The 24,780-nt window shown below is 47.1% G+C and overlaps 1 protein-coding gene across 1 annotated transcript; it reads right to left on the bottom strand.

The window, feature by feature from the left end:
- Positions 1–349: 349 nt before the first annotated feature.
- On the bottom strand, positions 350–12,436 carry LOC142817805 (uncharacterized). The gene is made up of 4 exons (XM_075895593.1): positions 11,866–12,436; positions 8,333–8,527; positions 7,809–7,883; positions 350–6,541 (listed from the first exon to the last, which is right to left on the bottom strand). Exon 4 carries the CDS (start codon positions 5,807–5,809, stop codon positions 4,475–4,477), a length of 1,335 nt encoding a protein of 444 aa, XP_075751708.1. The 5' UTR covers positions 5,810–6,541; positions 7,809–7,883; positions 8,333–8,527; positions 11,866–12,436; the 3' UTR covers positions 350–4,474.
- Positions 12,437–24,780: the final 12,344 nt, after the last annotated feature.

Here is a 24,780-nt window from a genome sequence, read left to right as displayed (position 1 = left end):
TTTTTTTTTGTTGGAAGTTTCTGGGCACGACACACACATCCGAACGGCCGCGCTTGGAAGGGCCAGATGGTCCAGGCAATGGGGAGTCAGGGTTAGCCAGTCTGCAGCTGAAATCTACAGAGAGAAACAACATCGAGTGCTGAACGTTTATATTTGTTGACACCACTGTCTATGAATTGGGGCCACAGAACCGATATGTACACAAACAACCGTTCAATACATTTTGCTTAGTGGCCGTAACTGTATCTTAAGGTTTGCTCATTGGTGCCACGATAGAAAAACGAGTGAAGAAAGAACAAACAAGGGGAAGGGGCATTTTGTTGGATAAAAGGCACACGAAAGAGACACATACGTATTTATATTTCTGTTTATTAACATATCAGTGGAACGTACTGCACTTCTCGCTTGTCTGTTATTTCTTGAGCCTCTGTCAGTGTAAAGCTGCCAAGGAATTACGACATGGAACCCAGACAAGCCGCCCAAATATATACACTGACAAAGTATGTGTTATATATATACATAATCTTATGATTGAGTGCTAATATCTCGCTTCCTGAAACTGATTCTGCTCATACATGTTCTTTTCACAAGCACTGTTAGACTCGTTACTTTCTTTTGGTAAATAAACAAAATCTAGTGACTTCATTTGTTATTCCCTACTTCGCGTTAACAGAAATTCGGCAGCCCTCCAGAGTCGTCTGCTGAAGGCATCCAAGTAACAAAGAATAACTTATGGTTGCTCTTCGCAATAATAAATATATAAATTGTGAGGGGGTTTATTAGCCGTTAAAGACAGCGACGAGACAGCGTGAAGAACCGTCCAGCGATCGGCACAGCAACGAACCGAAGCACGAGCCGAGAGAGCCAGGCGTTAGCGATGCTGCTTGCTGCAGGCACATCTTCTTCTTCACAATCGCCCCCGCTGAAAAAGGAGCCATCCTGGCGACCTAAGTAGTTTCAGGGAGAGGCTCATGATACGGTTTTAGGCGGGAAACATGGACGATGTCACGTGCACGCCGGCGCATGTCATCCGATCGGGAAACTGGCTCAATTAGGTAATTAACCGGAGAGGTTTTCTCTAAAATGGTGTAAGGCCCCTCGTACCTGGGGACAAGTTTTGATGAGAGTCCCGGAGTTTGGTATGGGATGGCAAGTCACACGAGAGACCCTGGGGCATAGTTTGGATCCGGAAGAGAGGTGCAACGGTTTTCTTTCTGGCATTGCTGCTCGTCCGAGGTGAACGCACGGGCGAGCTGGCGGCACTCTTCGGCTTGTCGAGCAGCATCGGAGATAGGTGGACATTCGGAAGCATCAGGACGGTAGGGAAGTAGAGTATCAATTGTATGGGAAGGGTCACGTCCATAAAGAAGAAAGAAAGGTGAAAATCCCGTGGTTGTTTGTATTGCAGTATTGTATGCAAATGTCACGTATGGGAGAACACGGTCCCAGTTGCTATGATTAGATGCCACGTACATTGAGAGCATATCACCCAGCGTGCGGTTAAACCATTCCGTTAGCCCATTAGTCTGCGGGCGGTATGCTGTCGTTTTCCGATGAATTACGTGGCATTCCGAAAGCAGAGCTTCGACGACCTCGGAGAGAAAAGCGCGGCCTCTTTCACTAAGGAGCTCTCGAGGTGCATCATGTCGAAGGATAAAGCGTTGCAAAATGAAAGAGGCGACATCCTGAGCTGTAGCGCTCGGCAAAGCGGCTGTTTCGGCGTAGCGTGTTAGATGGTCGACCGCCACTATAATCCACCGATTGCCATCTGGTGTCAATGGAAGGGGGCCGTAGAGGTCAACGCCAACGCGATCAAATGGCTTGGCAGGGCACGGAAGTGGCTGCAATTCGCCAGTCGCACGCAGCGGTGGTGATTTGCGTCGCTGGCAGTCAGGACAGCACTGCACAAATTTGCGTACGAAATTGTACATGCCGCGCCAGTAATAGCGATGGCGAAGGCGTTCATATGTTTTGAACACCCCGGTGTGGCCAGATTTTGGATCGTCGTGAAGAGAAGCGCATACCTGCGATCGTAAAGTGCGTGGAATGATTAGTAGCCATCGGCGGCCATCAGGAGAGCAGTTGCGTCGATGGAGAAGTTGATCGCGGATGGCAAAATGGAAAGCTTGACGTCGGAGGAATCGAGATACCGGAAGGTTGGGCGTACCGGATAGATATTCGAGAAGAGATGCGATCCACGGGTCACGACGTTGTTCGGTGGCAATTGAGTCAAGTTTTAACGATGACAAGTACTGGAGGCACGTGTTTCCGCACGTCGGATCTGGTGGCAAAGGTGAGAGGGACAGGGCGTCGGCGTCAGAGTGTTTGCGTCCACAGCGGTATACGGCGCGAATGTCGTACTCCTGGATGCGGAGTGCCCATTGCGCAAGGCGGCCAGAAGGGTCTTCCAGCGTGGAGAGCCAGCAAAGCGCGTGGTGATCAGTTACTAGATCGAACGAGCGGCCGTATAAGTACGGCCGGAACTTTCCAAGCGCCCACATCAGAGCCAAACACTCTTTTTCTGTCACGCTGTAATTAGTTTCGGCTTTCGTCAGAGTGCGGCTAGCGTAGGCTACAACGTATTCTGAATAGCCGGGTTTTCGTTGAGCGAGGACATCACCTAGCCCGACGCCGCTGGCGTCGGTGTGCACTTCAGTAGGAGCCGTCGAGTCGAAAGGGCGAAGAATATATGGCGAGGCGAGCAGACGGCGCAGAGTAGTGAAGGCAACGTCACATGCAGGAGACCAGGAGGAGAGGTTCACGTCACCGCGAAGAAGCTGTGTTAATGGTGACATGATGGATGCAAAATTGCGAACAAAGCGCCGGAAATATGAGCATAGGCCTACAAAACTGCGAAAGTCCTTGATGGTCGTCGGCTTGGGAAATTCTGCGACTGCTCGAAGTTTTGCTGGGTCAGGTAATACGCCGTGCTTCGACACGATGTGGCTTAGGATGACGAGCTCGCGTGCAGCGAAGCGGCATTTTTTCAGGTTAAGATGCAGGCCAGCGTTGGTCAGACAAGTCAAAACGTGCCTGAGGCGAAGGAGGTGCGTAGGAAAGTCGTGCGAAAAAACCACGACATCGTCCAGGTAGCAGAGGCACATATTCCACTTGAGGCCACGTAGCGTATTATACATAAGTCGTTCAAACGTGGCGGGCGCGTTACAAAGCCCAAAGGGCATGACGTTAAACTCGTATAGTCCGTCAGGTGTAATAAATGCAGTTTTTTGGCGATCGGCTTCAGCCATTGGAACTTGCCAGTAGCCAGACCGCAAATCCAGCGACAAGAAGAGTTCCGCTCCGTGAAGGGGTCAATGGCGTCATCAATGCGCGGCAAAGAATATACGTCCTTGCGGGTTATCTTATTCAAACGACGATAGTCTACGCAAAATCGGATAGATCCGTCTTTCTTACGCACCAGGACGACAGGAGACGCCCAGGGACTGTGAGATGGTCGAATGACGTCTCTACGAAGCATATCTTCGACTTGATCGTTGATGACGCGGCGCTCTTCAGTGGAGACACGGTATGGTCTTTGACGCAGTGGCTGGTGTAGGCCGGTTTCAACATGATGTTTGACTTGTGACGTGCGGCCCAGTTGAGGCTGCGACACATCGAAAGAGCTCCTAAACTCTTGCAGAAGATCCAGCGGGTCGGCATGTTCAGTGGCAGTGAGAGTGTCGGCAATGGCGCCAGAAAACGTACCCTTGGACGACACCTCGAGTGCCGAAAGTGACTTTTGGTGGTCGCAGTAGTCATTCGGGACATCAACCAAAGCCGAAAAGTCGAGATCCTGCACGTGGCCGAGACATTCCCCTGCAAGCAAAGTGACAGGTGTGGAAAGTGGGTTGAGTATGAACATATTGCTTCTTCCGGCGGCAAGGTCAATCGTTGCGAAAGGCAGCGGCAGAGCTCGACGACTCGTGAAGATATCGGAAGGCATAAAAAGACTGTAGCGTCAGTGTAGGCGTTGCATGAAACTGGAACAAGTGTGAAATTTTCAGGTGGAATATCGGTGTCTTCATGCACGAACAACTTCGGCGGCTGATGAAGAGCGCCAAGTAATGGGACATCACAAAAAGGTGAAAACTCAACTTCAGCGCGTGCGCAGTCGATGACGGCATTATGGCGGGATAGGAAGTCCCATCCGAGGATGACATCACGCGAACAGACAGCGAGAACATAAACTCCACAATGTAAACAATGCCTTCGATGGACACTCTTGCAGTGCAGGCTGCGAGAGGCGTTACTTGCTGTGCACTTGCGGTGTGGAGTGACAGTCCCGAAAGCGGCGTCGTGACTTTGCGTAATACACGGCAGACATTAACGGCAATAACAGAAACAGCGGAGCCGGTGTCTACAAGGGCGAAAGTAGAATAACCTTCAACAGTTACTGTGACCACGTTAGCAGGAGAGGGGCGAGGGCTTAGACAGTTCGAAAATGGCGCAGTTCTTGCCTCTTGAACTGCGGTGCTTAGTTTTCCTGGTCAGAAGGTCTGGGCCGGCGAAGCATTGGGGAGGGTGATCGCCGACGAGGAGAGGGTGCGCGCGGCGTCACGAAGTCGGGGTCGTTGGGAGGGGCATAGCGAGGTGACGAGACCGGCCCGTATTGCGCGAAGGGTTGGCTGCCGGGTTGCGACGATCGGACATAGTCGCCGAACGTCTGAGGTCGACGGCGGCAGTAGCGGGCAACGTGTCCGGGAGTAAAGCAGGCATAGCATATCGGTTGGTTATCGGGCGTCCTCCAAGAATTGGCGACTGGTGGTGCCACCCAAGGTGCAGTATAAGCAGCCGGGTGTGCGGGCTGTGAGCGCGAGGCGTAGGGTGGTTGCGGAAGCCTACGCACAGCGTCTGCATATGTTAACGGCGCTGCTACAGGCTGCATCACTTGCGAGCAGGCGACGGGAGGAGCCACAGGCTGCGCTGCATACGTTAGGGGCGCGGCCACAGGCTGCACGGCTGGCGGATAGGCGACAGGAGGGCCTACCGGCTGCGCGGCACGCTGGCAGTGGGCACAGCTGGATAGAGGCGGCTCGTGGTGCGCAACAGGAACAGCTTGGGCAACCTCTTCCGAAATAGCAGTGCGAAGCGGGGCAGGTAGACGGGTGGTGGTCTCGTGAGTGAAGGGCACTAGGGAAAGTTGGCGGGCGACTTCCTCACGGACGAAGGCTCGAACTTGCTGAAGCAACGGCGAATTGTCAGGCAGGGTGTCGAAACTGAACAGTGACTCACCACCATGCTGAGGCTGCCGAGTCAGAGTGCGTTGCTTTTTCAACTCGTCGTAGCTCTGACACAAGCTGACGACTTCGGAAACTGTGCTCGGATTTCTTGCCAAGAGCATTTGAAATGCGCCGTCGTCGATGCCCTTCAGGATGTTTTTGACCTTGTCAGATTCGGGCATGGTGTCATTCGCACGTCGACAAAGGTCGACGACGTCCTCAATATAGCTGGTAAAGGTCTCGCCAGTCTGCTGAGAGCGGACGCGCAAGCGCTGTTCTGCCCTCTGCTTGCGGACAGCCGGCCGACCGAAAACTTCAGCACATGACGTCTTGAAGACGCTCCATGTGGGGATGTTGTGTTTGTGGTTATTAAACCACAATTCGGCGACGCCAGTGAGATAAAATATTACGTGGCCCAGCTTGTCGGCTTCATCCCACTTATTGTTGGCGCTCACCAGTCTGTAGTGCTTGAGCCAGTCTTCGACGTCGGCCCCATCCGCACCGCTGAAGACCTTCGGGTCCCGTAGCCTAGGATGGCCAGGGCAGTTGAACCGGAGCGAAGGCGTCGATGTAGTGGCGTTGGCAGTCATGACAGGTGGTAGCGTGCGGCTTCGCAGCTTCAGGGTGTAGCAACGGGGATTAACAGCACCTTCCACCAAATGTGAGGAGGTTTATTAGCCGTTAAAGACAGCGACGAGACAGCGTGAAGAACCGTCCAGCGATCGGCACAGCAACGAGCCGAAGCACGAGCCGAGAGAGCCGGACGTTGGCGATGCTGCTTGCTGTTGTTGTTGTTGTTGCCCCTTCGCACTGGCACATACCCACTATGGGGGATTGGCCATGAAATCTAGAAGTATCCTATATGAGATATATTAAAAGGTTTATCCTTAATGAAAAAACTAATGATGTAATAGAAAATAATAATTAACTAAAAAGGAATATTAAACTAAACAAATAATTGAAGATTGAATCAAGAAGAGAAAAAGGTGAGGTAATACTACAGTGGAAGACAGAAATTTTGAGTAGACCAGACAATCGAGCTTATCTCACCCGGTCACAATCAAATGAATATGCAAATTTCATTCAAAATTAGACAAGTGTCTTCAGAAATATATTTAAGCAGGCATTATTATGACATGCGCTTTGATTCTCGAATGAAATTGCATACAGCATCGCTGCAGGCACATCTTCTTCTTCACAAAACAAACAAATAAATAAATAAATAAATACATTGATGCATTTAATGATATTTCTAGCCCTTGCCGAGACAAGATGAGACGATAATTTGGAGGAGGCTGAGCTGGCAGTTGTGGGGCAACCTTCTGAAAAGAGAGAAAAATTTGCAGCACTTAAGGTCCATGCGTGTTTTAAACCAGTCTCGACGTTCCGTCAAATGGCGCCTCCAACGCATGTGGCTCAGCTGAGATTGTATATCTTTGCATGACTTGAGCTAAAATATTCACCAAGAGGCATTAAGCAACGCTCCAAGTTTTATTGTTGTTGTACATCTGCGTAATATGTTCACAATTGCTGTTGTCTCATTAGCTGGCTCAGAATATTGTATACTATTGCAGGTTTTTTATTTACTTTCGCTTAACCGCATTGTACTCTGCCCACAAGAGGTAATAAGTCTAAAGAATTTAAAAGCGGCTGTTTGACGGCGCCAGCACCCCTGCTCCTGTAAAATTTATGCTATACAACCAAACTTATGGAGATTATTGCCGCGCGCACGCAAGGTTTGGTTTTGTCGTATTGGATTGTTCGGTTTGAAAGACCATGATACGTGCGGGAGACATGCCGTAATGAGCAACTGCGAACTATTTCGACCAGCGGAGGTATGCGCTAACTTCGTCCTTCTCGAAACGCGATTTCATTCCGCGGTTCTAAGTACAACACAATGTCCGATACGCGACAACGGCGGGTGACAGATGTATTGTTTACAGCAAGGCCAATAGCACTGCAGCTTCTTAAGAGCGCGAATTCTGTCGTTGTGAAAAAAAAAATATCGCGTTGTTCGCTGCAGCATGGGAAGGTGGGAAATATTCGCATCGTTAACTACACCAGCAATTCTGAACACCCTTTACTACGCATGGTCATACAATAAAAAAGAAACGAACACTGTTTCCTGGCGCACGCGGAATAAATTTTTCGGCGCCACGTCACATCAAGCCGTACCAAACGACACACACACACACACACACACACACACACACACACACACACACACACACACACACACACACACACACACACACACACACACACACACACACACACACACACACACACACACACACACACACACACACACACACACACACACACACACACACACACACACACACACACACACACACACACACACACACACACACACACACACACACACACACACACACACACACACACACACACACACACACACACACACACACACACACACACACACACACACACACACAAAAAAAAAAAAGGAGTGCTCTATGCTACTTACTTTTTGCGTCGTGCCCTGCATAATAGTTCTACTCAAAGCAAGAATACGAGTCCCCTTCCTTGATGCCCAAAATCAACAGGTCGGCTAGCGCATACCTGCCTCCTGGGCGACGCTCTTTTGGCCGTGGGGTTCTTGAACCAAAGCAGCCGTGGCTTCCGCCCAGGGGGGTCCTTGAAGATAAGGTGCATATAAGTCAGCACGTAATGAAGGAAGGCGATTGTAAAGTACATCAAGGCGGCAGCATGAAGTCCAATGTAAAGATTGAACTTATGCATAAATATGGAACGTGAATTATGCGTCAGGTGATAAGGTGCGGTAATGAATTGCAACGGCGCACATATTCACAACCACCAATAGCCCCGCCGTTGTGGTCTAGTGGCTAAGGTACTCGGCTGCTGACCCGCAGGTCGCGGGTTCAAATCCCGACTGCGGCGGCTGCATTTATGATGGAGGCGGAAATGTTGTAGGCCCGTGTGCTCAGATTTGGGTGCACGTTAAAGAACCTCAGGTGGTCGAAATTTCCGGAGCCCTCCACTACGGCGTCTCTCATATTCATATGGTGGTTTTGGGACGTTAAACCCTACATATCAATCAACCACCAATAAATTATTTTTCTTACCTTCGTCGATTGTGTATCCTACTTCCCTTGCATCAGTGGGAACAGCCGTCCAAATAAGAGCCGTGTTTTGGCAGGGCTCGCGTAGGGACATTCGGTGATAAGTGGTCCGAGAAGAGGTGGTAGCCGCCGTAGAATTGCTCTCGCGTGAGTCCCTCCAGGTCTTGCCTCTTGGCGCAATTCCGCCACACGTCACACCTAGAAAACAAAACAAACACCACCATAGATATTGATAAACAGCACCACAAAAGTAAAATCACCACAAATATGAGAGTGCGAAAAGGGAAGATATAATATGTCACAGGTTGAGAAGCGAGGCGTAGTTCGGCCTTTGCGAAGGTAACACGAACTTCTTTTAACACAGAAAGCAAGCAGTCACTGCCACGCAAATGATTTTTGGGGCTCCTTTTTTAAACATTCAAAACTGGTAATTGCCAGTGCAAGGAACTGGTCGTCGGAATTCTCTTAAGCCGAACAAATTTGTCGAAGAGGCGCATTCAGCGAACATGCTCTGCAAGATTTCTTCACGAAGAAAAACAAATGAAGATCCGCCACAGGCAAAACCGATACCCAAGGGAAATTTCCGTCTGCGCGTCAGCTGGCATCAACCGGCCTACGAGATACTGTCCAAAAGTAGCTTCACAAGATTACAACATTACTGAAAAGCGCGTAGTGCCAAAAAAAAATAATTGTAAAGCAACAACAGAAAATTTCCGGCTCGTCCTGTAGCTGCTTTGATAAGGATAGCACTTGCTTATTCGTACCGAACAAAACGTGTGATTATATAGCTTTCGTACTCTCGGAAGCGAAAAAAATTTCGCTGAGCTGTTTTTTTCCCGAGTTGTGACACCACGGAGCAGCGTGGTGTGCCTTGTGACCTTTTCCTAGGCTCTTCAACATTCAGAACGCGTTCGAACTCACAAACACCAAATTTTTTGCCTTCAAGGCATTCTGAAAATTTCCACACATGCACAGTGAAAACAAATGGCAGGAGCATACGAACCACATGGCAGTCGATGAGATAAGAGCAAAAGCACCGCCCGTTGGGGCAACATATACAGCGTCTGGATAAAGTGTGTTATAGTGCATTATAGTGGATATAGTGTGTTAAAAAAGAAAATAGCCAAGCAAGCATTTTATTTCTACCAATTATTACATAACTTTGCTTTATTCGTGCTTAGCTTGGAAATATATGTTCACACGTGTAAAAAATGCTGAATGTTTGCTCCTATACCAAAACAATTAGGATACTTTATTTAGAATACAAAAACTAGAAGAAGTGTGCGGGGACTGATAGTACACCATGCGCAGACGGGCTGCTAGGAGTCCAAATCGCGCAAGTCAGGTGACTTAGTCCTTAGATGATGTGAATCAGTGGAATTTGTACCAGATTCGGTTGTGAAAATCAAATCGCTTACTGACTTTTTAGAAGCAACAAAACATATAGTGCACTCTGATACCATGCGCTAAGATTGTGAATATGTGTGAATTACGTGCTTTGTAACTAGGCTATGATATTAATTATCTGTTTTATTATGCGCAAAATATGATGTCTATTTCGGCAGTGATGCTCTCTTTTCTTAATTTTCACTAACTTCTCTGTAAACTATATGCTTAGCCATTATGATATATTTGTTGTATGTGCTCTGAAATGATTTGTTCCAGTAGTGAAGGTTCTTTTTCTTATGTTTCTCTTATGCACATTTCTGTTTTAGTCAACTCCACTTCCATAATAGCCCGCAAAGGGCTGACAGTATCGATAAATGAAATGAATGAATGAGTCCTCTGTGAGACCACCCGGCCTGACGGGAACAGTTCGCTGCTTGAAGGGTGTCGATACAGGATCATGCTCAAGAGCGGATTCTTGAAGACGACTGAATTTGGTGCAGGCGGCCATCTCTAAGACAGTGCAGACAAGCTTGAACCAAGTGCACATCTTGCCGCCAAAATGTGCACTTGTGGTAAAAGCACCCATTGCCTGTGGGTGTCAGAGCATGTGATTATCATAATGGCTTCGTGACTTAAAGCCGGTCACCCACTATACAAATGGCACACACGCTACGGCGCCTGTTACCTCAAGGCCATGTGGTGGGTGCATAGCAAGTTCGAGAGAGTTTTGTGCATTAAGCGCTCAAATTACGCACTAGGAACAGGATGTCGCTATTGCATACTTTAGGGTCCCCTAATTTTTGCTTGCACGTTGCTGTAGTAGGTTTAAACTTTGCTGTTACGACAGATGACACCGATCGGTTTTAATGTCTGGCGGGAACGGTTCACTGCTTGAAGGGTGTCGATACAGGATCATGCGCATAAGCAGTTTATGCAATCTTTTGAGCCATTTTTAGCAATTACAGACCGAAGTTCTCAGAACACGTACTTTTACGCCATCTCTTTAAATCAGTTACGCAGTTTTATGCGCGATATACGTTTTCGTAATTAATACCGCATGCAACGTCCCTGGCTACATAAAACCACCCGTCACTACCGGTAGCTGGCACAGCGATCGGTTTGAGGCCGATGTGCGAACCTGTGAAGTAAACCTCAATGACGAGGACCACATATCAATCTTCGTTTACAGAGCCACCATATTACCGTCCCTATATAGTGAATCCTCGTTGAACCCGATCATCCATTGAGATTTGTATAGGTGTTCTCCGTCGCCTGTATTCCAGCCGTCTATAGGTATCGAAGCACATTTTAGCACGCAAGTTCACCATGTTTTCTTCCGGATGTTTAGTTTGATCACAGCGGTCCACCACGCATAGCGTTGGGGCACCTCACAGCGCCCGAGCACAAGTTCTTTTAGACAACTGCCATTCGAATGACGGCCCGGAGCACGACAGAAAGCCAATTCGGTACTCCTACGTTTTCTATCCGACGTACGTCGCGAACCCGACAGCAACGTTTATTGTGGTATGTTGAAAGCATTGTTCCGGATCGCAAAGGTATTCTACAGAGTATTTTCATACTACCGCTTGGTACGAAACCAATAAGACAGTCTTTACACTCGCATTCAGGCGGATTTTTATAGCCGCACATGTAACGCTGACCCGTCTAGGCAAGTATTCATCGACCTCCACGATAGCACACGACTTATCTTTCGTCATCAGCTCGCGCCAGGCACGTATATAGGCGTTTTAACCACCACGTTCATACTGCCGCATCCAAGCCGAGTGAGCGTTTTATTCACGCGAACAATCAGAGACAAATGTTGTTACTGTGAACCACTTTTATTTACACTATAGGGTACCGTCGTAGAAAAAATAGTCATACTCTTTTCCTTCTTCGAAGTCTTGCGTGACGGTACACGTCGGCAACTCCAAGTACATGTAATGATCATTAAATAGTTCCACCACCTCTTGTTCTTGTTCTCGCTGCTCTTTCAGGGATTGCGGCGACTTGAAGTTGAAGTTTGGTATTTTCCCTCTTTTTTTAGAAAGGTTGACAAATCTCTCATTGACCATTTCGATTTATTTTGCGGAGAATATATTCCCCAAAGGGAGGTTGTATAAGAGTTGCATCTTACCGGAGCTTACCTATACTGAAGAAGCTGGAGAAGAAGTGTGGCAGCTTGGGCTAGTTGGTATGACATGATGGTAGTTATAGCGTGAGAACAGAACGACGACACAGAGACAAGACGTTTCCTTCTTGCCTCTGTGTCATCGTTCTGTTCTCGCGCTATAACTATCATCCTGAAGCAGAAACCTGGAGGATAAAAAAGCAAATTAAGCTTGGGACGATGCAGTGAGCAATGGAAAGGGAAAAAATAGTGATAATAATAAAAAGAGACAAGAACAGAGCAGAGTATACAGGGAACGAACTGGCGTGGAGAGCATCATAGTCGAAATGAATGAGAAATGGCCATGGGCATGCGATGCATCGCGATGGCAAGATAAGCACTCGTCATTAAAAGCCTCAGATTGGGCCGCAGTCGACGATGCGTCTGTTCTTGATCTTTTATCTGGTTCTTTTGATGAATTCGAACGCCTCAACGAATGTGATGATGTGAATTCCTTGGTGGCTTTTAAAAAAAAAAGACTTGGACAACTTGTATTAAGCGCTTCGTCCCGATAAAGACTAAAAACAAAAGCCCCCACCTTCCCTGGATATCGCATGATATACTTCGCCTGTTGCGTCATGTTGCTAGACTGAGGCATCTAAAAAGAAACGACGACCCCTAATATATAGGAATTTAACCTTGCAGAAGGTGAACTTCAGATCAAAATTAACTCTTCTAAAGACTTTTATATCTAGATTACGTTGCAAGATTTAACGAAAAGCAACCCTAAAAAAACTCTGGGCTTATATTTTACCCACATCAGCTGCCTCAAATAGACTTGTTATAAATAACGTCTTCTGTAGTGACCCTTCAGTTATTTCTAACGCGTTCAATGAATACTTTCAGTCGATATTTGCAACTAACAACTTGTATATCCCTAGCTTTAATCATGGCTCAGATAACACAGTTAATAATGTTTCTGTGTCCCTCAACGGTGTTATGAATATAATTTTGCATTTAGGAAATAAGAAATCGGTTGGTTCTGATGGCATTCCTAATATATTTTTTTAGATATTATGAGTGTACTAGCCGCAATTTCACCTTAATTTTTCAAAAGTCCTTGTGCCCCTATCTCTTCCTTTATCTTAGAAGTTTCTCCAACATTCTTCCTATGCATAAATCTGGCAGCAAGCAGTCGACATTAAATATCACCGAATTTTATTGATGCCTCAATCATGTAAACTTTTAGAACACATAATCTTTAAGCACATTATGGAGTTTCTTGAAGATATTAACATCCTCAGTGATGCTCAGCATGATGTTCTCCAAGGTTATAGTACAATAACTAAGCTTGAAGAATTCTCGCAAGCCATTTTGCATGCTCTGGACTTCGGTTACAAAGTTGATGCAACTTTTATCGACTTTTCAAAGACATTTTATACTGTTACGCGTTCTAAACTTCTGCATAAACTTCACGCTATCCTCAACAGTTACTTAATGGTTGGCTGGATTGCTAGTTTTTCAAACAACCGTTTTCAGTATGTTTCTTTCAGTTCTCCTGAAACAACTTTTGTTATTACTATACATAAATGATTTGCCCAATTATGTCTCTGCCAAAATCCGCCTTCACGCTGACGACTGTGTACTGTATAGTGTAAATATTACCAATGATGATCACCATTTACTTAATTATTCTTTGCAAAAATATTGTAGATGGTGCCTCACATAGCAAATGAGTACAAATTTTGTTAAAACAGTCACTCTTTCTTTCTGTAAACGCGCCTCTGTTTCTCAGTTCGATTACTCTTTCAATGAATCCTCTCCGAAACATGTGTCCGACTACACGTACCTAGGTTTCATCTTCTCAGCGAACATGTCTTGGTCTAAAAATATCGAATACACTTGCAATAAAGTTTCAAATGAACTGGACCATCTAAATCGCATAAAAAAAGATGCTCTACTTGAAACGAAATTGCTCACATACAAAGCACTCATCCGTCCAAGCCAAGAATATGCCTTCCCTGTATGGAACCCTCATAAAGTATCGGACAATAACACAACCGAATCAGTTCAAAAGAAAGCCACCCGTTTCATTTTCGAATGTTACGACAGGATTTCTCCCGGTTCTCTCAGTTTGCTACGTTGTGTCTACAAACTCTGTCCGAGCGACGTGATCTTGAATGCCTAAAGTTGCTACGTATTCTTGTTAATACGTCACACTACACATTAACTAACGAATATTTCTTTCCTGATAAACTGAAACCCACGAGATATAGCCACAAACTCCATCTGACACAATTCCATCCCCGTACTAACCTATTTAAATGAAGCTTCTTTCTGCACACTATACAAAAATCCTGAATCAACCAGATAGTGGCCTTTAGATGATTTCTTGAATGAATGTATTGAATCGTGCTCTGTTTATTAAAAGTGTTCTTCCTGTTTTTGTCTCTTTGTTTTTGCTTTTCTTTCTATTCCAGTGTTGCGTTGATTGATATTGATTAATATGTGGGATTTAACGTCACAAAACCCCCATATGATTATGAGAGATGCCATAGTGGAGGGCTCTGGAAATTTCGACCACCTGTGGTTCTTTAACGTGCACCCAAATCTGAGCACACGGGCCTACAACATTTCCACCTCCATCGGAAATGCAGTTGCCGCAGCCAGGATTTGATCCCGCGACATGCGGGTCAGCAGCCGACTACCTTAGCCACTAGACCACCGCGGCTGGCAAACGAAACGTTTTGCAGCCATGGTATTTTAAATTTCTTTAAGTAGACAGACAGACAGACAGACAGACAGACAGACAGACAGACAGACAGACAGACAGACCGACCGACCGACCGACCGACCGACCGACAGACAGACAGACAGACAGATAGATAGATAGATAGATAGATAGATAGATAGATAGATAGATAGATAGATACGCTCAAGTTCGCCGAAATTCGCTAAAAAATGCTTCGCATAAACAAAAAAACAATCGGTCAAAACCGAAACAGGCCGCTGCTCTGGGCAGGGTATACGATGACGTCACGCCAGGCCACTCCGATGTGGTACAATGCACAATGCTGTTTGCAAGCACAATGCTGTTTTGCCTACAATATGCCTTTACAATATCAGGCACTGCAAGCACAGAATATCACAATATCAGGCACTGCGAGGCACTGCAAGCACAGAATAGTCTATGCTGATTGAATACGCAGTGATGATTGCCCCGCGGATGCAGACTGCCAATAATTTATTTTTATAAATGTTGGGTTTTTTGCATTGCTGTTATAGCGAAATAAATTCTCAATACTCGTGGTACTATAAACCGTAACCTCTCAATAGTAAGCTAGTTTTCGTACGACTATCTATTGCGGAAACAGAGACGACTTAGCAGTCATAGTAGCGTCAGTCCGGTAGCAATAGTGTAGGGCAGAGTAAAAACTTGGACAGTGGCATACACCCGCGTTGGAAGATTGGCCAATTCCACGTAGTTTTCAAAAGAAATTCCGAATTATTAGACCGACAGGAATAACTGGTCGTCTACCTCTGCCTCACTGCAATTGCCCCAGAGAGTGAACAGGAGGAGCCAGGCTGGTGACTAAGGCGCAGGTAGGATAAGGGCCGTAATATGGTTTGACTCGGCTAACATGCACCGTGTTACGACCGACCATGTTTTTGGTCGTGGGATATCATTACAGGTTCAACGACGTGTTTGACTGAGGATGCAAGGTTTATGTAAACTGGCAGCGTAAGTTGCATAGAGGGACATGTATCCAGTAAATGGTGGCACGGTGCCTCCATCGCCATCTGCGTATCGACGGGACGACAAAAAAAAGAAATAATAATTTTTTTAAGTGTGAATACACTTTATAAGCGACCCCAAACCATCCATCGCCGTCGGCGGCGTCCGCAGTCTTCTCTCTATCTTTAAAAGAAAGAGGACTTGGCGGGCCGCAGCGCGACGCTCTACCGAATAAGCCACGGACGCGACGCTGATAGTCCCCCTCCCCCTTCGCTCGCTCCTCCGCTCTCCTCGCTCACTGCAGCTGCGCGCGCACCCCTCTCTCTCGTGCGCCCGCCTTCTCTCTCAGTCTCCTGTCGAGAGCGGGTCGTGCGATGGATGTCCCGGAGGCAACGCTACCATCTGGATATAAGGCGCGTTACTGACACCGATATCAGCGTCGCCAACGGATTTTAACTTTACTCCCCCTCATAGCATCACCCCGTGCATTCGCACTTAACCATGTTCACCCTCGGGGAAATGCTTGGGAGTTTTTTAATATGACGGCAATACCGGAAGCGGTAGCAACGCCAGGCATTTTCCCTGTATGGCGCGAAATGGAAAATTTTTCTGATTGCTGACCTTTCGCGTGCCGTAAAAATTGTGTGACTTTATTGCGCCTCATGGCTGGCTAATTGCGTGTGCAAGAGAAAAGGAAGACCAACAACAACAAAAAAAAAGATTGACGTAGCAAAATGGGTTTATTAGCCAAATAGTGTATGCTTTATTCACCAAAATCTTTGCTGACCAAGTTGTGACGCCACTCTTCACGAGCACAACAGCATAATAGTTTGCAAGTTCGCTAAGCCCAACCGTAAAAAAACCACCGCAGTGAGACCGCAGCTTTGCGAATATCGCTTTGGGAACCGTGAAGTACCGCGTTTCATTGCCTAGCGTATCGCATTCACCGTCAGGAAAGGCGAGGTACGCTAGCCGTGCGTTAGTAAAGGCAGTCACAAGAGCGGCTATTAACATATTCTCTGAGCTAGTTCAGCTCTGAAATGTCACGCCAGTGAACAGCACATCAGCAAATAAAAAAAAAAAACTACGCAAGATACGCACGAAACTACCACGCAAAAGTGAGCAGTGCCTCATTGACCCGGTAATGTGCCGAACTAGACACAAGCCCTGATAGCAGATTGCTTGGATATATACGCCCTCTATTTATGGCACTCGACCAAAGAAAAAAAAGAGGCAATGAACTATTTAGGCAATTGTCACATAACCGTAAATTTATGGAAGATATAGAATTTATAGACATACAGAAAATTATGACTATTTGAAAAGTAATATAGTTAGCTTTTGTTTTTAGTTAATAGTTTCCTCCTCCCCTAGTTCCGCTTGAATCGTCGGCAGGTGTTGATGGCTGTGGCAATAGGTTTTCGACCCTTTGCGTTTTAAGTTTCGCAACCTAATATAATTTGACCATGAAGAACGTGTGTTCGAATTCATCATAACGGGCAAGAAACTTCATTGAATATCCACGACTGTGTGGTGAAACCGACAACCAAACGAGTGAACCAGTCGCAGAAATTTTGTGTAAACGCGTCGGTGTGATGCGGCAGCTTCCGCGACCTTGGGCGGTGGTCGTTAGCGTAACGTGCGAGCTGCCCACAGTTCTTCCCTGCGTGTTCGGCCGCTTCAAACACCGTCGTGCACTCGGAAGTGTCGGGTCGGTATACGGAAGCGATGTCTTCATGGTGCAACAGGGTTTTCGCCCGCATAACAGGAAGCGGCGAAAAGCCAGTGTTAGCTTGTATGGCGGTGTTGTAAGCGCGTGGTACGAACGACAAGCATTGTCCCAGTTGTTGCAATCCGAGGCGACGTACATAAATAATCAACATGTCACTGACGGCGCGGTTGAAGCTCTCCGTCAAGCCGTTGAACAATGGCGCGTGCAGTCAAAGGGCTTGTATTACTTCGGAAAGGACCTCGCGTCCTCTGTCACTGAGCAGTTACTGCGGCACTACATGCAGAAGAATGAAGTTCCGGAAAATAAAGAATCTGACTTAGCGGCCGAAAATGCTTCGGTCTCGGAGTAATGCGTCAGGGGATTGACTCGTACAACGACCCGTACGTTACCCGAGGAGCTGCTGGGAAGTGAGTCATATAGGTCTATGCTAACTGCTATCGAAAGGACGAGAGGTACTGGGACCAATCGATATTCGCACCTTGTCCGAATGACGTATGACGGTTCATCATGAAAACGTACGACTTGGCAACCCAGCGCCGGTGCGACAGGAACGCAGATCTGGCGCACAGCAACAACCGCAGAAACTCGTCGTCTTCCTCTTCCTCACTGATTTGTGCGTCCGGCGCTGTGCGCCACATAGCGATGACTATGATAATGTAACCATGATGTCAGGCTCCTTCCATTGTTTAACAGGGAGCCTGTCAAGGGCGTCGTTGTCGTTCGAACTCAGTTTAGAAAGCTTGACAGACTTTGAAATGTCGTTTATTGTTTTGCGAGCAGTTTTTCATTTGGAGTCTTATGGACACCGTTCACGTCAATATCATGCTTTTCACTGTGCCCCTCCAGATATCTTAGGTATGGTTCCAGTTAAAGCTTTAACCCCTTAATTTTCGCAATTGAGTTTAATTTCATCAATTCCGGCCCGATTTCTTGAACTGCTAATCGCATCATGTTGCTGCACCCTGTTTACTCAGAATTTCATCATACCCGCCACGTACCAACTGTATCGATTACTTAATCTCATTTATCTGCTCTGGTACACCCGCTATAGCGTCAAGGCACTTAATGTCCGCCAGATTAGCAATGAATTAAGTTTTCATGCCCTGTATTCTCGCACTTTTTGATTTCAACTATTGTAAACTGCAATATTCTAATTCACTATACTTTCCCCGTAAGCCGATTTTATGCACCACCATGTACTTTACCCCGCTTCTGCCTTGCCTTTGAATGCGCCCTCAGACCAGCACAAGCAGGCAGTTTGCCAAATGGTAGGCGTACTCACGCTCGTTGCACTTCAAGAGCCGCCCATCACTGGCAGGTCTCGTTGCATGCGGGGTATACACAACACTCACAGACGTTACGGCAGATAAAGGCACGTAAGAACAGAGAGAGAGAGAGGAAACTTTATTAGTACTTGGCCGGCAGCTTGGTCTTGGTGGCCTCAGATGGCGGCGCTGAGTCCCTGAACTCGGGCGGCATCTTCGGCCTGCCGGACAGCCCAGAGCTGGTCGTTGAGCTCCGAGCTTCTGAGCGCCGCCTCCCAGCGGCGGCGTCGCCGACGGAGAAGGTCCCCCGCGGCTCCCGCAGACGGGACGGCGGCGGGAACGAGTGAGCTTGAGGCTTCCTGTTGCCTGGTATTGGCAGCCGCCATAGGCGCATCGCGAACGGCGGCCGTTTCTCGACCATTGTTATCGGCGCATTCCCAGAGCATGTGGCGCAGCGTTGCTCTGTGCCCGCATGCTTTACATAGATCGGTAATGTGTAAGTGCGGGTAGCAGTGGCGTAAGACGACCGGGCTGGGGTAAGAGTGGGTTTGTAGTAAGCGATAGCTTACGGCATCATGTCTGTTTAATTTGTCATGCGGTGGCGGGAACTTTCGCCTTTCCAGTCTGTAGTGTTGCGTAATATCTCGGAACGTGATGAGACGATCACCCCACGACCATTGTGGTCTGTGTTGTCGCTGCGTGTCTGTCAAGGTGTCTCGATCCGGCAGATCAGAAGCCCCGCTCTCGGGAGCGGAGGCGGCGGGCACGGAATGTGCCGCGGCTCGACGAGTGAGACCTCGAGCCGCGGCGTGGGCCGCCTCGTTGCCCGGAAGCGGGACATCGGTGTGTGCCGGGGTCCAAAGGAGGAAGACTGTTAAATTTTGTTGTGGCGATCGCGACACTGAGTCACCATCACCGCACCTCTTAAGGATGCGGGCCGCTTCCCGCGAGACGCGGCCGCGCGCGAAGCCGCGGATTGCTGCCTGCGAGTCGCTGATTACGATCGTAGCGTTCGGCACCGTGGCGATTGCTAGGGCTATCGCGGCTTCTTCGGCCGCCTCCGTATGTCCCGTGGTCACCGTGGCGCTCGCGAGGCAATTGCCTCTGTAAGAACAGAGAAAAAAAAATTGCCGCTGCACGAAACAACAGTGACAAGAAAACGGCAAGACAGTAGCAGTGGCGGCGTAACAGAAAAAAAAAAGTGACAAGATTGGCTATGAGATAGCGATAACGCCGATTTGGGGAACGAAGATAAAGATAGGACGGTGCATCCGTGCATTACCGCCGCTGCTGTTTCGTTGGCCCGATTTAGAGGTGGCCGCCATGAGAGCAATGAATTCTAGTTCACGCGATGCGTGATGTCAGGTAAGCGAATTATGTGTTTTTCGGGAAATGAAGGTAAACAGACCGAATTATGCGTCCGTCCGGCACTGCCGCTGCTTCTGTATTTACTTTGAAACATAGCAAAGCTCACCGCAAAAAACACAACTTAAAAAAAATACATGTTCTTCACTGCGAAATAAAAGACAGGGGTAATGCCAAGAATAACTGAGGTCGTTCAAAACAAAAATAACATGCTGAAAACCTGAATATGCCCAATAGCATGAATACGCCCACTGCAGACTAAAGGCCTTGCCCGTCTTCTGCCTGTCAACCGGGTCCTGTGCTCTGCTGGCGCTTTATACTAGCAAACTTCCTAATCTCATCCGCCCACCTATATTCTGCCTCCCCCTCACCCGCTTGCCTTCTTTGGGAATACAGTCAGTTACCCAATGATTAGCGGTTATCCTACCCCTAGTGCTTCATAATGAAAGCACAGAATACCAATAAAGAGAGGTGTAAGACAAGGTGATATGATCTGCCCAACGCTATTTACCACGTGCTTACAGGAAATTTTCTTAGGCCCAGAATGGGAAAGGTAATTAATACGAGTTAATGAAGAGTGAGTACCTTCGTAACCTGTGATTCGCCGATGACAATGCACTGTGGACTGTAATTAAGGAGACGAATTACATTTCATGATAACTTACTGGGCGAAGGAGAGCAGAATGGTAGGCCCTAATATTAGGTGCAGAAAACAAAAGTAATGTACTACAACCTCGAAAGAAAACAGCAAGTTGTAGAAGAGTACATATACTTAGGACAGGTAGCAACCGCGGAGCCGAACCACGTGATTGAAGTAATTAAATAATAAGAATGGGGTAGAGCACATAGGGCAAGCATTCTAAAATTATGACTGGTAGATGGACACTATTCCTCAAAAGAAAGGCATATAACAGGTGCATCTTGCCGCTATACTTACCTATACGGAGCAGAAACTTAGAGGCTCACCGGAGAATACAGACGCTTAATTGGTAATACTTTGACATCGAGAAAAATACTTAAAGCGAAACTAAAGTGAAACGCTGATCATGCAGTAGCCATCAGGTTTCCTGATAAGAGAGACAAAAACTTTATTCAATTAGTTACTTTTTACGGAGAGGCGACGTTAAGATGGTGTATGACGGAAATGTCTCGAGTTATGTTCTCTGTCCAAGTTGGTTCTTTAGGCTGGCGTAATCTCGCCATACCAGGCGTTGCATAAAATAGGGGTCAAGAGATCTTTGGGTGGAGGGGTATGCTTAGAGTAACGCAGGGTGCGCGCGATGTCAGCAAATTCGTTGCATCTTGGACAGTGTTTATCATGGTTGACTCAAAAGCGGTGCTTCCATAATTTCCTTTTCTGATCTAGCACGCGATTTTGCCATGACCATTACTTGGCGAACCGAGATGAGCTATTAGGACTGCTACAACGAAATGTTGATCACTGTTAGTGCTAACAACAGGAACTGCGTTCTTTTCCGTGTTTCCCTCCCGTTGTGGGGGCCAAAGCACCTAACGAAATCACAATTTCCCTCCGTCCATAAACCACCGTCCGGCGTATTAAGGACATGCAGCGCAAAACAACCACATCGATCAACTCCGTTACAGCACAATGCATCCAGGGGTCGCCCCGCCGTGGTGGTCTAGTGGCTAAAGTACTCGGCTGCTGACCCGCAGGGCGCGGGTTCGAATCCCGGCTGCGGCGGCTGCATTTCCGATGGAGGCGGAAATGTTGTAGGCCCGTGTGCTCAGATTTGGGTGCACGTTAAAGAACCCCAGGTGGTCTAAATTTCCGGAGCCCTCCACTACTGCGTCTCTCATAATCATATAGTGGTTTTGGGACGTTAAACCCCACATATCAATCAAATCATCCAGGGGGCGCTAACATAAGCGTGTGCTCCCCGCAGACGTGTTACTCATCCTTCCGTTCATCTGTCCATTCATGATGATCGGCGCTGTCCGTCTGTGCGTCCATTCGTCCGTCCGTCCCTGCATCTGTCCGTGCACGCGTGCGTCCGTCTGTCCTTTATACTAGTCAGCAACCTCAACGAAGCCAGTATGGATCTTAGGACGTAGCTTCGCATACTCGTCACCATTCCCTCTGTGGATATGCGTAGATTTTATAGATATTTTACACAGCACGCATCCAATTTAGCACGTACAACTCTAGTCCTTCACTCACAAGTCTTGCTCCGAGGTAAAAAAAAATGGCGCTTTTGCAAGAGTATACTTCACTGCATAGGCCAGCATTTACAAGCAACCCCTTTATGAGCAAGTCATCTTGTTTACACAGCCAGAATGAATGTTCTTGACATTGCAATTGTTTGCTGCCAGGTAGCAAAAGATCGAAAACCGGGATCACGCAAATGAAGACGCTGTTTGCTTTGCACGTTCCCTTAGAAGCGTCTTTGTTTTCCTGTACTGCGCAAAACACCGCTGACCCCAAAAGTAAATGATAGCTTTATGTTGGGTCTCGTATAACGCAAGAATAAATGGCGTATCAGTCGAGCTGCTAGAGCGCAAGTGCGCACCATTTGTTCTCCCCGGTAACACCGTTTTGCGAAACACCCATGTTTATTTTATTTTATCTATTTACTTTACCGGGAAGCCACATCAAGGCATACAGAGGGGGGTTTTGAGCAGAGCGTTATAGTGGTTGAAAGTGGACATAATAAGCGGCTGAGATATTAACGCTTCATTTTTCACGAGAGCTTCCCAGGGGTGTCTACCTTAAAAAATGTTTGTCGTTTTGGATGCCCTTATAGCACTTAGGTCATATTGCTCGCCTTCAACGAGCACGTTAAAGGCCAGACACGTTAGGTACGTTATATTCGGAGCACGCTGGCACAAAATGGCCTTACATTGGCGAGTGGCTAATTACTCGAAATATTTGTGTAAAAATTGATCATCACGACGGCTTCGTGCCAGCGGAGCCAGATTATTCAGTGTTATACTGTGGGTGTTAAATAAAGAAAAAAAGAAGAGAACGAGACTAACTTGTTTTCTCGAGACAAACTATGGGTACTTGGCGAATTAAAGTAGCTTATAGAAGACACTAACGCAATTCAAGCATAACACCTGCGTGGTTAATTGGGTACTTCCTGATTAGAGATAATATTAGAGGCATCACTGCTGGCATTTATGACAGTGCATGTTTCATTATGACGTTGTTGTTATTGACAATGATGATAGCTGGAGTTTAACGTCCCAAAACCACGATATGGTTATGACAGGCGCCATCGAACGCGAGCCTCTATCATTTTGCATCCACAGAAATGCGACAGCCGCCGCCGGAATCGAACCCGTGACATTCAGGTCAGCAGCCGAGCGCCATAACATCCACAGCACCGCGGCGAACCACGTTGATATTGACTTTTTATAGTGAGTGCAACGTGTCATTTTTGACTTGATGTTACTTTAAGGTCGTCGTTTGGCACGTGTTATTATTTTTTATTCGCCCTGTACATGACTCTGGAGTAACTCTGAGATATTGCGGCGATAACGCTCTTTGAGCGGTACCTTTAATGATCTTCCCGATGGTACTGTGCGAAAGTCGTTACGTAATTTTAATCCCGGCGTATACTATGGTCAATTCACTTAAGAGCCAGGAACAAGCCACTGCCTTACTTACACGTTGGCATCTTCATTATCTCGCATGTATAAAGGCAACGCGATAGAAACAAATACTCCCGCTTTTTAGATACAGCGTTCGCAGAATCGAAATGTGGTACACTGGACAGAAGCGTGGAGATTCCTTCTGCCTAAGTTAAATGGAAACATTTCTCACGCGCAGATGCCTGTGATTCTGTTGTTTTTCATTAAAAAAAAAAACGAATTCAAGCATCCTGACTGCCATTCATGCTTGCCGCCTAAAATGAAATGTTGTCGAGATGTGACGGAAATTAACGCAAATATGGAAGTGAGAATAATTTGAAAAGTACGAGAATTCTAGTTGAGTGATCCAGTTGTAGCGGTAGGTCTGACTATGACACACCTGCACACACACACACACACACACACACACACACACACACACACACACAACACACACACACACACACACACACACACACACACACACACACACACACACACACACACACACACACACACACACACACACACACACACACACACACACACACACACACACACACACACACACACACACACACACACACACACACACACACACGCACACAAGCACACACACACACACACACACACACACACACACACACACACACACACACACACACACACACACGCCCGCACACGTAACATTATTTCACTTTTCACTTTCCCGTATGAGCTACAGTAAAAGATTGAGAAAGAGATATATGAAACGTCATGGAGGTGTGCTACAAAAGCTGCCAGAAACGCCACGCACAGTACTCTGCAAACGAACTGGGTGGCTTCGCCGCAGTGATTACATGGGGAACACACATGCAACAGTAAGTGGTGCGATGGCCACGGCACAGTTGCTGGGACCCAACGATATTTTGGTTGTGGCGTGTGCCGACGACGTCGTTGCCATATAAATCACTCAAAAGAAGCTTCTCATACCTGGACACTGTTCTGTAGATTCTTGGCATGATCGCTTTTTTAAGCATGCCGCATGAAACCCAACGGCTAGCCTATATATTAGCCATAAAACACACTCAATGTCTCGTACGCAAATAAACACTCGGAGATCAACCAGTCTAATGTAAGCAGAGTCATAGAACAATAACGTGTAGATAAATGTCACTTACAGCGAGGTCACAGGACTCCAGTTGTGAAAAATATATGGACATGCGCTTATTTGCCTGAATAAGTATCCTTATTACCGCGTTCTTCGAACAACCTCCCAGAGCG

This window comes from Rhipicephalus microplus, chromosome 5 (genome assembly GCF_043290135.1).
Source record: "Rhipicephalus microplus isolate Deutch F79 chromosome 5, USDA_Rmic, whole genome shotgun sequence".
Lineage (NCBI taxonomy): Eukaryota > Metazoa > Arthropoda > Arachnida > Ixodida > Ixodidae > Rhipicephalus > Rhipicephalus microplus.
This window is presented reverse-complemented; position numbering and strand designations above follow the sequence as displayed.

Bases quoted from the DNA above. Each gene is read 5' to 3' on its own strand.
- LOC142817805 (XM_075895593.1), bottom strand. From the start codon at position 5,809: ATGACTGCCAACGCCACTACATCGACGCCTTCGCTCCGGTTCAACTGC.